Raw genomic sequence first — 13,828 nt, 5'->3', positions numbered from 1 at the left:
GAAGAGCAGCACCTATATTACAAACCCAGTTAACATTGGCGTTTAAGCTTTCAGAATTTGTCCTGTGCACACTGAAAATGAAATATGTGGCTCCAAATATTTTCACAGTGATCATGCTATAAAATTATTTTAGAACCTGCTTTAACAACAAAAAACCGCCCCCAAAAATGACATATTGTGAATATCTGTAGTGGCTTGGGTATATGTATTTTACACGCATCAATCACTACGTAGGATTTCATTGCATGGACGTACCTAACAGCCTTTCTCCCCTCCGTGACCTTCCACAGTTGCGCTGATACACCAGTGTTCCTCGCTGAGCCATCAGTCGGGTTTTTCACAGATTATGAAATTGGATCAGTTTATGAGGTAGAAATCTTATTTCTTTATAGATCTTACTCCATCTGCTTCTTTATTCTTTAAAAGTCTTTATTATGGAATTCTAAAACCATACAGAAAATGAGGGAAAGTCTATCAATGAACCCACCACCCAGCTTCAACAGTGACCTCCAGTCTGCAAATGTGGGTTCATCTATTCCCCCCACAACTTCTTCGTGCGTGTATGTCCCTGTGCACATGGGGGCACTGGAGTATTGTAAATAGATCAGACACGTTTGGGACCGTATCCAATGTTCTGGTCAGTGTAGATTTAATCAAGAAAATACATCTTAAAGATCAGTTTGGTCAATTATAGTAAAGTAGTTGTTTTTTTCCTCTACATTAATTGATTGTTTCATCTTTCTCAAAATATGTTCTCAGGTACTGTAAAATCTATTAGCTGTTGTATAGAATTCATTTTGTTGGCCAATATTCAAGGCCACTTCTATTTAGAATCATTCTAGGTAATGAAATTATGTTAGTCTAGTCTAAAATGAGTTATTTCATTAAAAATTAGTATTCATTTTGCTTTTGAAAATTATCCCGTATTTGTCCAGTGGGAACCTTACAAGTAATCTTGTCTATTCTTTTGACATGACCTAGCTTTTTTTCTTTTTCTTTTTTTCTTTTTTTTTTTTTTTTGAGCACTTCCTTACATTCTGGCTTGCAAAATGTCCCAGGTTCATCTTGTATTCTCTTTGTTCCACTTGTGAAATCAGTTTCTAAGAAGCCTTGGTTCCTTTTAGTAGAGAATGGTATTTAGAAACCAGGATCTAAGCACTAAATCTGCTGTTTGCTTTTGGGATATCCTCACTTCTAGGTCCTTTCATCAGACAGAGCTGGGGGAAAATAGCAGTTTCATAGGTCCAACCATAAATATGTAAGTATACATATATAGAGGGTGCCAAAAATATGTATACACATTTTAGGAAAGGAAAAAACTGTATTAAAATTGTAATACTCAATATATACCAGTAACAAAAGAAGAATACAAGTCATGTGTGTACATTTTTTGGCACCCTCGTTATACATGCACATATGCATACACAGGTACATAATATTTAAAATCGTAACTTCACACTGATACTTCTAATTACAGTCTAATTCTACAGTGCCTCCTCCCATTCCATGCTGGTAGCTCCTTTCTCCCACAATCATTTGAAGAATCTTGGAATAAAGTTCTACTTCTGGAAATCTCTGCATTTAGTGGCTTTTTAGTGAGGCTCAGGATCAGATCTCCACGGTGACTGTATGTCCAGTTACAAGATTCTAAGCATTTACTTAGTGGGAGGCATATATCCCAGATGTAGTACGTTCTGGAGCTTAAGAACAGCGTTTGTGGTTAAAATCATTTGATAGAAAAAACGCAAACAAAAAGAGTTCTTGAAATGGTCCTTTCAGGCATAGTTTTAAGGGCAATTTTCATTGGTGTCTCCTTTAATATAGTCAGCGTTCCAGTTACTTATAACCATGTAACAAACTGCCCCAAGGCTTAGTGGTGTAAACAGCCATTTGCTTGCTAATCAAATAGGACACAGCAAAGAAAGTGTATCTGTACTCTGTGATGTCTGGGGGATAGAAGACAGGGATAGAAGCATCTGAAGTCTCATTCACCCCCATGTCGGGTGGTTGGCGCTGGCTTTTAGCCCAGGCCTCCATTCCTCTCCCCATGGGCCTCTCCCTAAGGCTTCTCCATATTAGCCGACTTCCTTTCCCTTTTCTTCCCTTCTTCAGAGCACAGTGGCTGGTTTCCCCAGAGTCAGCCTCCCCAAAAGAGAAATGCAATCTACCACAGTCTATGACATAAATTGAATTATATCTAGTGATGTCTTTTGGAAATGCACCTTGCATCTGTTGTCCGTATGACTGTATACCTACCTGTTCTTTACTCAGCTAAACTATGAAGTTAAAGATTTAAAAAAAAATTTCAAATTGGCAAAGTCTTTAAAAATGTATGTCCTGTATACCATGTCTCAGGAAACTCCTAGGAAACATGCTCCCCTACGGAAGTTAAGGAAAAACAAACAAACGCACACAATAAAACACTATTTGGACACATGGAATACCAAAATAATCAGCTAAGGAGAAAAAAGTGTTTGCATTTGGGGAGTGGGAAAGGACAGGGTGAGGGTGCAGGGGAAGAGGACAGGTTTTCTATTTTCAAAGCCCTGTAGAACTCTTTCACTCTTCAAACCATGTGGTTGTCCAATTTTGATGAAAATAACTAAATATAATACCAGCATGGGCCAGGGAGCTGTCCTACAAAACTAGACTGAGAAACAACGGCTTGAACTGTAGTGAGGGTGGGGGGAGGCAGAAGAAGGGGAAAAAAACCCAAAACCTTCTACAAAGAGAAACCCCAGGCCCAGATCATTTTCCAGGTGTACACCACCAAACATTCAAGCTATTTCCTATCGTATATAAACTGTTTTGGAGAATAGAAAAAGATGAATGGACCCTCACTATTAGGTAATGAGCCTGCTATGGTGTGAATGTTTGTATCCCCCCAAATTCACATGCTGAAATCCTAACCTTCCAAGATGATGGTATTGGAAGGTAAGGACTTTGGCAAGTGCTGGGGTCATGAGAGTGGAGCCTCCGTAAATGGGGTTACTGCCTTGATAAGAGAGATCCCTTGCCCCTTCCACGACTTGAGGACACAGTGTGAAGGCTCTGGCTGTGAATCAGGAAGAGGGCCCTCCCCAAACATGATCAGGCTGGTACCTTGATCTTGGACTTTCCAGCCTCCATAACTGTGAGCAATCCATTTCTGTTGTTCATAAGCCACCAAGTTTATGGTATTTTGTATAGCAACCAGAAGGGACTAAGACTGAGCCTAGTATTACTTTGACACCAAAGCCAGATAAGGAACTATACAACTGAAAACCATAAGCCAGTCTTGTGGAAGAATATTGGTGCACTCCATGCCCCAGCCTGTGGAAGCTGTGTGAGAATTTCTCTGTCCTGAGATGGGAACCGAATGGGACACAGGCTGTGAGTGCTGGAGGCTAAAAATTTGTGATACAAATAGAGACCTGTACCTTACAAGCAAGGGGGTTCACATGCTTCGTATCGTTTCTCTTTTGTTTTCTTTCAATATCTTAGTAAATTAGAAGACATCATACGTGTATATATTTGAAAAGAACATAGGTGTACAAATACGCGATGAAAACCAGCAAACCAAACCAAGCAAAAAGAAATATACGCACATGCACACATCAGGAGAAAATTTTGTGTAACCCAGCAGCGCAAGGAATGTCTTCACAATGGGCCTTGAATTGACTGCCCTGAGCCTATCATTTTTTTCCTCCAAAGCTTCCAGTGCTATTAAGGAAAGCCAACCCACCCTGCAATCCTTATAATTATCACTGCCCCAGACCTTGTATCCACCACGGCTACCATGTGTTTTAATGCCCGACCTCCACCTGCACCTCATTTCAGTGGACCGTGGGTGAGAGCCTTAGTGTAACTTGGATGCCACTGCACACCAGGGGCCATCACACCCTATCTCCCGCCAGCTAGGGTTCTTATTGCCGCCAGACTGGTGAGAAAGCCAACTCCAGGATCACATCCTACGGGTCTGCTGCTTTAGGGCCCTTCTGATACCCACTGGCATAGCCAGGGTTTCCCACAAAGCAGAGCCCAAGGTGGTGAGGTTGCATGTTATCCTTTAACAATTCCAGGGAGGAGTGAGGAAAGGAGATGGAAGGAGACGAGAATGTATTATCAAGCTGACCGTCATTCAGTGCAAGGAACTGTTTTCTCTTGTGGGACAGCCCCTAGAAGCCATGGAAACTCCTGGCTCCTGCCTTTTTTTGGTCAGTGGTTTGCCTTGTGTGGCTGGGAGCAAGGCTCTCCTGAGGTGTGCCTCGGCCGACATGAGCAACAGCTGCCCCCATGAACACCACCTCGGTCTGTAATGATAGCAGTGGCTGCAACTAGCTCCGTGTCCGAGAGCACAGCGGCCTGACTAAGGGAACAGCACGAGCTCCTGGTCGGCCTGTTCTGTGCACATGTGCAGACGTGAAGACAAAACTGAGTGTAGTATCCTTGCCATATGGAAAATAACCCCCACCTCACTCCATACGCAAAACAAAATACTCCATACTCATACTCTTTCCAGCGAAGACCTCAAGGTAAAAAAACAAACATTTAAGAATATAGGCGATATAGAAAGATTTCTTGAAACTGAAGCCCAAGCCATAAAAGTTGATATATTTTATATTGAAATTTTAGAAACTGTCATCAAAAAATAAGTTATAAACTTGGAGATGTTTATAACATAGACTTGATAAAGAATTAGGACCCAGAATATATGAGGAACTCCCACAAACTAATAAGAAAAAGACCAAGTACACAATGGCACAATACTGACAGACTGTGAACCGACCACTCACACAGGAGGAAACCCACATGGCAAATAAATGTACAAAAAGATGCTCATTATCACCAGTAACAGGGAATGGAAATTAAAACCGTAATACGGGTCTCTCCACACTTGGTCTGGTTCACTGACGGATTGGTTCAATATGTGGTGCAGGCCAAAAATAGACGTAAATATTGATTTAGGAATACATGCCTAAGAATAAAAGTATGAAGACATCAAATGTATGTAGCTGTTATCTGGTGGGGGGCTAGGGTAGGGCTTTATATTTTTAATATTTTTTTTTCTTAAGCTGGATGATGGATACATGGCTTTCGTCATGTTATAATTTATACATTTTTGTCGGCTCTGCTGACAAGATGGCAGCTGCCCTCACAACTCAGGAGCTTATATCCAGGGTCGGGATGGAGGCAGATTCGTAAGCCACAGAGGGAACTGCAGGAGGACAAGGTCCGTGCTTTGGGAGCCCACCTCCTGGGTGAGGCCTTCTCTCATGCCTCCTGTTCAGTCAGCTCTTTACAGATGCTCTGCAACTTACTGGTCTTTAACCTTCAGAACCTCGCCTGGTGCCTGGTGAAGGTTGAGTAAGTGCTTGCTGAATGAATGAGCCAGTGTAATATTTCACTGTAAAATACAAGCCAAAGATGTATACATGTATTGAGCTCCTCTTCTGTGTGAGGTGCTGTGCCGGCTGCTCTGTGAGTCCCAGGACTTGCCCTTCGGGGCCTCCCCATCTGAGGCGGGGAGAACAGAAGGCGGGGTTTAATGGGGGCTGGCTGAGTTGAGTGAAGGAGAGAGACCCAATTAAAACCCTGGCATACGGTGCCCGTAACACCCCTCAACTGGACTCATGGGAAGTAGCCCAAATGGATATGTGGGGAAAAAGACAGTAAGTTAAGAGGTGGGATGGGACCTAGACGTCCTGGGTTCAAATTTCAACCCTGTTATTCACCAGCCAAAGAGTCTCTTTGATAATAATTTTATTTTTCAAATCCAGTAGATGTACAATGTTAGTAGTTTCCGGTGTACAATATAGTGATTAGACATTTATATAACTTATGAAGTGACCACCCCAATAAATCTAGTACCCTTCTGACACCATACACACATCGGAGCCTCTTTGAACTTGAGTTTCTTCAGTGTAAAATAGAGACAGTTCCCACCTTTCCTGGTTATTGCGAGGTTGAACAGAGCACGTGGCAGATGCTCTGTAAACAGTAGCTGTTATTTTAAACAGAACAAAGACCAGGTCAGATCTGTTCCCACCTTCATGTTCACCTTGTACTTTTTTTTTCCCAAGAAGAAACAAAAGCAGAGCGATAGCATAATGAATCTCCACATGCCCGTCACCCAGCTTAGCAGTACCAGCGTGTGACCAAGCTTATTGCATTTATGCCCCTATCCCCTTCCCATATTATTTAGTAACGCCCAGACCTCATGTCATTCATCCGGCCCTACTGCTGTCTAAAAGAGCTCACCTTTGCCTTTGCACAGACGGTGATCTCCCTGCAGAACACCACCGCGACCAGCCGCTGCCTGCGAGTCCTCCCGCCTTCTACTCCGTACTTCTCTCTGGGATTGGGTGAGCTGCGCGTGGCCATTGTCTGCACTGCCTCCCAGTTCCTGGCCCTCCTGGCCCTTGACTGGCTTCCCTGTCTGTGTCCCGAGCCCAGGTCCACATTTCCCTCAGCCGTCCTGGGGATCCCTCGCACTCTGCTGGCAGCCTGCCTGCTCCTCCTTCCAGTGAGGTCTCTGCGTCCTGACAGCTCCTTTCTCAGATCACCTCCCTCCAGGTTCTGGTCCTGCCATCTCCTCCCACTTCACGCTGTCACTGCCCTCAGTCAAGCCCTCCTCATTCCTCACTTAAACCATTATAGTGGCTTCTCACCTCGCAGTGTTTTTCTCAAGAACAACTCTTATTGTGTCACCCCAGCTCAGAAATCTCAAAAGGCTCTCTGCTGCCCACAGAATAAATTCTAAGCCATAGAGCCAGGCATGGCCCCACCTAACTATCCCAGATGGACCGTATCACTCCCCACCCCGGCCCTGGTGTTTCTACCTGGAGTCTCTGCCCTCACAGCCTGCCTTCATCCCATGCCATGTGGTTCTGCCATCAGTGTGGCTTTGGCCCAGAAGGCATTTACTCATAGAGCCAGCCCCACCTGTGGTGGGATCTACCGGTGCCCTCTGGCTGCCCTCTGTAGCACTGGAGCCTGAGCCCTGCTGGCTGCCTGGTCCCCACATCCTCATTTGTCGCTTTTGTCATATATAGGGATGTTTCCAGGAAAAGGTGGAATGGTGGCTCCGGGAATGACCTGCCAGTACGTTGTCCAGTTTTTACCGGACTGCCTTGGGGATTTTGATGATTTTATTTTAGTCGAGACACAGTCAGCCCACACGCTTTTGATCCCCCTGCAGGCCCGGAGACTGCCCCCAGTGCTGACACGTGAGTGTGTGCTCTGCCTTCCCGTGGATTCAGTGAGGGTTGGCAAGAGCCTATAAGAACTGCATGCTCTCAGGGCCCCTTTGTGGCAGCATACAGCTTGTCAGGGGCTTCTTGGTCCTGAGGCGGGGCCTTCTGCACAGCCTTCCACAGTGTCAGGCCCCGATTGTCCAGCTTCCCAGGGGAGGCTGACTCTGAATTACCACAGCAGGGGAGGAGGCCAGCAGCCAAGCTAACCCCCCGGCATAGGCTTTCTGGCTCATTGATACCCCTGAGTGGGCCTGTGCCACCCTGAGGCAGGGAAAGGAATTCTTGGAGCCCCCAGCGGATGTGGCCTCTGGCTGTAGGGGTGGGCTTCTTCGGGAAAGCTGGCTTTGGCTGGGCTCCCGCAGTTACAAGCCTCTTACAGGCTGGAAGTTGGGACTCTGACCACACCCTCCAGGGCCATACCAGGCGGCCCTGGCTAAGGTCTGAGCCCACAGTGGGTGTGGACTCCTGCTGCTCTAGCCAGAAGTGTATACAGTCCTGTAGCACTGCTTGGGGTGCCAGGCAGGGGCTCGGGGGCCCTTCCACAGCTGCTCTGAGCTCTGGCTGACACTCAAGAGAACAATGACAGTAGGACCTAGTCAGAGCTACGCGTTAGTGACATGTTGTTTCTCTTGCCCCTCCTTTCCTGTGGCTGCAGTGTCGCCAGTGTTGGACTGTGGTTACTGCCTCATTGGGGGAATGAAGGTGACCAGATTCCTGTGCAAAAATGTGGGCTTCAGTGTCGGCAGGTTCTGCATTATGCCTAAAAAGAGCTGGCCGCCGCCAAGTTTCAGGGTGAGTGATCATAAATTGCTACCTGGAAAAAGAGCAGCTCCAACAAAGGAAATAATCCCCTGCGAGGGACTTGCTGGAGCACGTCTCTGGCTGGAAACACACGGAAAACAGAATTTTAGAACCTCTCTATTCAACTGCCACAACCCAAATGGCAATGAGACTCAGTGTATATGGAAACGAGCGCTGCAGTTCTGGTTATTCCACTAATTCATGCACGACCCCGGGCGAGTCATATCGCTTCCCTTATCCTTCAAGGCCTGGATCAGTGTCACTGCGTTCATTCATTCATTCATTCAGTCGTTACTATAGCAAATGTTTGAATATATCAGAGGTCACAGACTGGCAGCTCTTTGGCTGAATTCTGCGGGCATGTTTATTTGGCACAGCGCTTAAAAACGTGGTTTTTTTTTGAGCCAACATTTACAAATAGGGAGATTTCACATCAAAATCTGCAATTCTAATCTCTGGAAGAGGAGGAAGATGTGCAGCCTTGGGCCAGGATGCATGGTGGCCCTGCTGGCTGGCGCAGGAAGCGGAGCCCATGCACCATCTCTCCTGTCCGCCCACCCAGCAGCCCCCACAGCAGCCGAACGCTGACACCGCTGGTTCGCGTGCCCACACCGTTGTTATTCTTACGGTAGAGGTGGTTCTCTGTGCCTGTGTCTCAGGAAAACAAGTAATAGGTCCAGAGGACCATGTGTTCCAAAAGACACACATTTCACTCATGTCTGTTAGCTGCCAGGGTCCTGTAGGCATGGGTATGTGTCCCTGGCATGCTCAGCGGTGTCCTGTGTAGGCACCTGGGCTGCAGCTCTGCTGACCAGACGGCAGCTGCCCTCACGACTCAGGAGCTTACAGCCAGGGGTCAGTATGGAGGCGGATAGGTAAGCTGGCAACCAGCCCCAGAGGGAATTGCAGGAGGGCAAGGACCGTGCTTTGGGAGCCCACATCCTGGGTGCGGCCCTCTCTCACGCCTCCTGCGCAGTGTCTGAAACACTTGTCAGTGGGATTCCTCGTACCTCCTACCCGGAACGAATGAGCCTCACTTTGTTCATTAATGGGGGACTGGATGATCCGTAAGATCCTGCACATTGCAAAATGGATGTTTGGAGACGTTTGTACCCTGAGCACTGGATGTTACAGTCTCTTCTGCTTTTCTTGAAGGCTGTTGCAACCATTGGCTTCGTTGAGCAACCTCCCTTTGGGATCCTGCCTTCCGTGTTTGAGCTGGCTCCAGGGCAGGCCATATTAATGGAGGTAGGTGATGAGATGTTGGCATATATTTCCTCTTTCTTATGACCGGTCATGGCTCTTTCCTCAACTACTTGCTTCATGACCCAACTCTCCACTTCCATCCCAGGTCCCAGCCTTAGTGGTTTCAGTGTAGGAGCATGCTCTGTGGGGAGATGTCATTCGGCTGTCTTACAGCCTCTCTCACAGAGCAAGTGCAGAAAGCTCTAGCATTTCCATCATGATCCCTGAGCATCTCTTGTCCACACCGTGAGCCTGAGAGTTGTCTCCACAAGCATCTAAGCTGCCTCCAGGAACTTCCCTTGGTTCTTCAGCCTCTCTTGGACACCCCTCCCCCCAGCGATGACCGGGGTGATGCCTGTGGCTTTGTTCTCTCTTGTTTTATCCTCAGTTATATAGTCCACAAGGCTCACCTCCCTTAGGCCTTACTCTGAACTTCTGTAGAAGCTCTGAGAGTCTGGCCCACTGGCTGTGGGCTTCTCTTTTCCCAGCTGGCCCCTTTCAGCCATCTCTTTGGCTCATCACAGCTGCTCACTGGTCCTCAGAAAAGCCATGAAAAATGGTGCCGTCTTTCTGTCCCTGTTGCCCTCCTTGACTCCCTGGCCCCTGAGTCTGACTATGCTGTCATGTGGCTGTACATGGGGCTGGCATGTGCACGTGTGGCTTTCCTCACGAGCCTGCTGAGGGAGGTACTGACGTTCAAGAGTAAAAGCTGTCTGGTTTCTGGGGCAGCGGGTTTGACCTGCACCACATCAGTGGGTAGTGAGAGCCAAAGGCCATAGGTTCTCAAACTCAGCTGCACTTTGTAATCCCCTGAGAGATCTGCAAACACACTGATGTCTGGGCTCCTGCCCTGAGCTTCTGAGTTCATTGGTCTGGGGTGTGGCCTGGACACAGGATTTTGAAAGCTTTCCAGGCGATGCTGGTATGCAGCAAAGCTTGTGGACCATTGTTATAGCTCCTTTACTAGGATGTAACAGAGGGCTTCCTTTATCAGCTTCTTTCCAGTTTCAAGTGCCTGATGAGGTCTTGCTCTGGAGATCTGAGGTGATGCTGGCTTGTTCTTGGCTGTGCTGATCTGATTCCCCCATAAGAACCTGGCCCTCAGGGTTGAGACAGGGCCAACTCAGGCATAATAAGGCTTTATCAGTCCTGTCTACTGCTGAGGGGTAGGTTGGGTTCTCTTGGCATAGCCCAGCCCTTCTCAGAGACTTATTGTGGCTTTAAGGAATTGGAGCTGGTCACCCCTGACCAGGCTAGAATGTCCCCCTCATCCCATCCTCCTATGATCCCCAAGGAAAAGAAGAGGGCAGCAGCAGGAGGAATCTATGGGGGAACAGTGAGATAGTCAGGGAGGTGTGGCCCTTTTGCACCCCTTATGTATTTTGTTTATTGATTGTTTGGGGGTTTTGTTTGTTTTAAAATGTATTCATATTTCCAAATAAGATATAAGTTCACATTTAAAAATTCAGAAGATGCAAATAGATAAACAGTGCAATGTTCCCTTTTACCCAAGTCCCTCAGCTGCCCAGAGGCCACCATCTCACCAACTTTCTGAGAGCCCTTCCAGAGATAGGTGATACCTACAGCCAATGCACATGTTTTTCCTTTGTTTCCATTTCTCCTTCGCACAAGTTGTTGCCCACTCTATGCTCTGTTCTGTACCATGTGTTTTCCACTTAATGCGATATCCTAGAGGTCATGCTCATATTTTTTATAGCTGCATAGTATTCCACCAGGCGAATGAACCATCATTTAGTTCAGCCACACCCTGCTGGTGGACATGAAGATTTGTTTTCTGATCTCTGGCTATTTCCGCGAATAACTTATACATACATTGGTCTGTCCAAGTATGAGACTGCCTGCTGGATACAATCCTTGAAGTAGAGCTGCTGACTCAGGGGTCTCTGCTCATAATTGAGATACGTGTGACCAAGATCCCCACCGTGTGGACTGGACCAGTTATACTTCTGACAACAACCTGTGAGGGTGCCTGTTTCCTCACACACTTGCCGATACTGTATCTTGTCAAACGTTTCTTTTTTTTTTTTTAACTGTTATCTTGGACATTTTTTAACCTATACGAAAATAGAACAGTTTAGCCATCACCCATGTACTCATTACCCAGCTCCAACATTTATCGACTCTTGGCTAATTTTACGGCATCTACACCCTTCCATCCCTTCCAACCAATCCCTACCCTGCCCCTGCAGATTATTTTGAAGAAAAGCAAGATATCATATCATAGCGTTGATGATAGCTAACTTTGTGCTCTTTGCCAGGATAAACAGTGAAAACTTGTTCTTCTAGGTGGTTTTCATTTACATTTCTTTTATTGTGAATGAGGTTAAACATGTTGTCATTTATATGTCAGTCTCTGAGCTTTCTCTTCATATCCTTTCAACATGCTCCCTGCATTGCTCTGGGGTGGAGTGTGGCTGAACTCCCTCACCTTCCGTAGGAGGTGGGGAGGTGGCAGGGAGCAGAGCAGAAAGAGGAGGGCGGTGGGGGGTGGGGGTGTCTGAGAAGAAGAGGCTGGAAGGTGGGGGCGGAAGCCTCTTCATGGGAGGTATCAGGGCAACCTTCTCTCCCCCAGGTCTTGTTCCTCCCAACAAGCCTTGGGCAGGCAGAGCAGACCTTCGTCATCGTGTGTGACAACTGCCAGATAAAGGAGCTGGTGACTTCAGGTGGGCTGGAGTGGGTCCCCGGGCTCCAGAAGCTGCTGCACTGTCATTGGCAGTGGCACAGCTGTGCCTACTCTGTGTCACAGGGCACACGGGAGGGATGCTGCAGCCTCCGTGCGCCAGGATCTAGTGTGGGGCCTCTTGCTCTGGTCAGACCTTGGAGACCCAAGCCAGTGTGGTCTTCAGGACAGTCCCAAGGAGCCTTCTAAGCAGAGATAGATGGAAACCTGGGGTGACATCTTTCATTGCTTCACTTTGAAACTCACCTTGATCTTCTTTGGGGAACTGCCAGTGACTCACACATAAACAACCAGAGGCACCCCTAGGTTTCTGTAGGGTTAGAAGGAGTGTCCTGCTGAATTTCCCTAAGATGTGCCTGCCGCCTCCCTCCCTCCCTCCCTTTCTTTTATCCAATTTCATTCAGCAGGTATTAATTGACTGGCTGCTATGTGCTAGGTTATCAAAATCACCTCTTTTTGGTCTGAAGCTGTGGGGACGTGAATCTCTGTGTCAATGGACCCCTCTTCTCCTGTGCATTTCCCTGGGTCATGGTGAAGGCCAGTTGCATGTGGATGGTGGCATGGGTCCTGTGACAGCCTTTGGCTACAGATCCTGATTTCAGCCCTAGTGACACTTCACGCCCCTATTTTGTTAGGAATCGGGCAGCTGGTTGCTTTGGAGCTGATCTACGTTTCTGGTGAAAAAAGTCAGCCAGAGCCTGGAGAGCTCACAGATTTAACAGCCCAGCACTTCATACGCTTTGAGCCTGAAAACCTTCAGTCCACAGCTAGGAGACAGCTGATTATTAGAAATGCTACGTGAGTGACCCCTGTGCAGTAGCCCCCAACACACACCCCTTCTCCTTCCTCACCTGGCCCTAAGTTCCCAGTGAAGCAGCAGGTTTCTTCCAAGGGCCAGGGAGGAGTCTGGGTACAGAATGGAAGGATCCAGATTTGCACTGTTCATGTTGGTAGCCAATAGCCACATGTGGCTATTTCAACTGAAATCAATAAAAATTAAATAAAATTAAAAACTCACTTCCTCAGTGGCACCAGCCACATTTTAAGTACTCAGAAGCCACACATGTAGCTAGTGGCCATCATATTGGACAGCACAGATATTTACGATTTCCATCACTGCAGCAAATTATATGGGACGGCGCTGTTCTAGAGCATGCTAGCCCAGCCTTAGCCAGGAACAGTGTTCCCAGCGAGTTCCTGCCCTGCCCGAAGCCATCCGCATCCAAAGGTCAGACAGCCCGGCCTGTGGATTCAGTTCTCCCTGCCCTTTATTTCCTGACCATCCTCAGAGCACCGCCATTACACCAGGACACACCTCGTGGAGCCTCCCAGCCAGGCTGCCAGGGCTTACACGGGCTTGTCACCAGCATGATGAGCAGCACTCAGCTGCCGTCCCCTCCCACTGACAGCTGCCATCAGCGGCACACCTGGAGTCCCGCCCCTCCTACTACCGTGGAGTTGTCACTGCTCCTGTTGGCAGCCACTGGGCACATATCTTTCTGGCCACAACTGTCCCGGGAGGTGACAGCCGGACAGGTGGAAGTGTGGTAGGAGACACTGCAGAACACGTTCTGAGATCTGTGGGGATGCCTAGAACCCTGCAGTGTAATGATTGGAGCATGACTCCCTGTGTTTGACGTTTCCCCTGAGTCATTGTGGCTCCAACCTCCAGCTGCTGCGAGGGTAGGTGGAGGGGCTGTCTGAGGTGGTCTCCAGCTTAGACCTTCTGGCCTACGTCATGCTTCTTACCTAGACTCCTCCATGGGAAGGGCCTGAGGGCTGACCTGGCCACTTCCTGGTCCTCGGTCCTTTCCTGCTTGCTTCCAGAACAGGGCCAGGCAGGCAG

At 47.7% G+C, this 13,828-nt stretch overlaps 1 protein-coding gene across 7 annotated transcripts in view; it reads left to right on the top strand.

The window, feature by feature from the left end:
- Positions 1 to 13,828, top strand: part of DLEC1 (DLEC1 cilia and flagella associated protein) — a 57,278-nt gene that overhangs the window by 18,765 nt on the left and 24,685 nt on the right. For all 7 annotated transcript variants that reach the window (XM_019727618.2, XM_019727615.2, XM_019727616.2 and 4 more), the window contains exons 6-12: positions 291 to 369; positions 6,257 to 6,344; positions 7,035 to 7,208; positions 7,891 to 8,027; positions 9,192 to 9,284; positions 11,875 to 11,965; positions 12,618 to 12,780. In XM_019727618.2, coding sequence (XP_019583177.2) covers positions 291 to 369; positions 6,257 to 6,344; positions 7,035 to 7,208; positions 7,891 to 8,027; positions 9,192 to 9,284; positions 11,875 to 11,965; positions 12,618 to 12,780 — 825 coding nt within the window. The remainder of the gene's footprint in view (positions 1 to 290; positions 370 to 6,256; positions 6,345 to 7,034; positions 7,209 to 7,890; positions 8,028 to 9,191; positions 9,285 to 11,874; positions 11,966 to 12,617; positions 12,781 to 13,828) is intronic.

This window comes from Rhinolophus sinicus, linkage group LG10, assembly GCF_036562045.2.
Source record: "Rhinolophus sinicus isolate RSC01 linkage group LG10, ASM3656204v1, whole genome shotgun sequence".
Lineage (NCBI taxonomy): Eukaryota > Metazoa > Chordata > Mammalia > Chiroptera > Rhinolophidae > Rhinolophus > Rhinolophus sinicus.
Note: the sequence above shows the minus strand (reverse complement) of the source record. Positions and strands in the feature narration are given on the sequence as shown.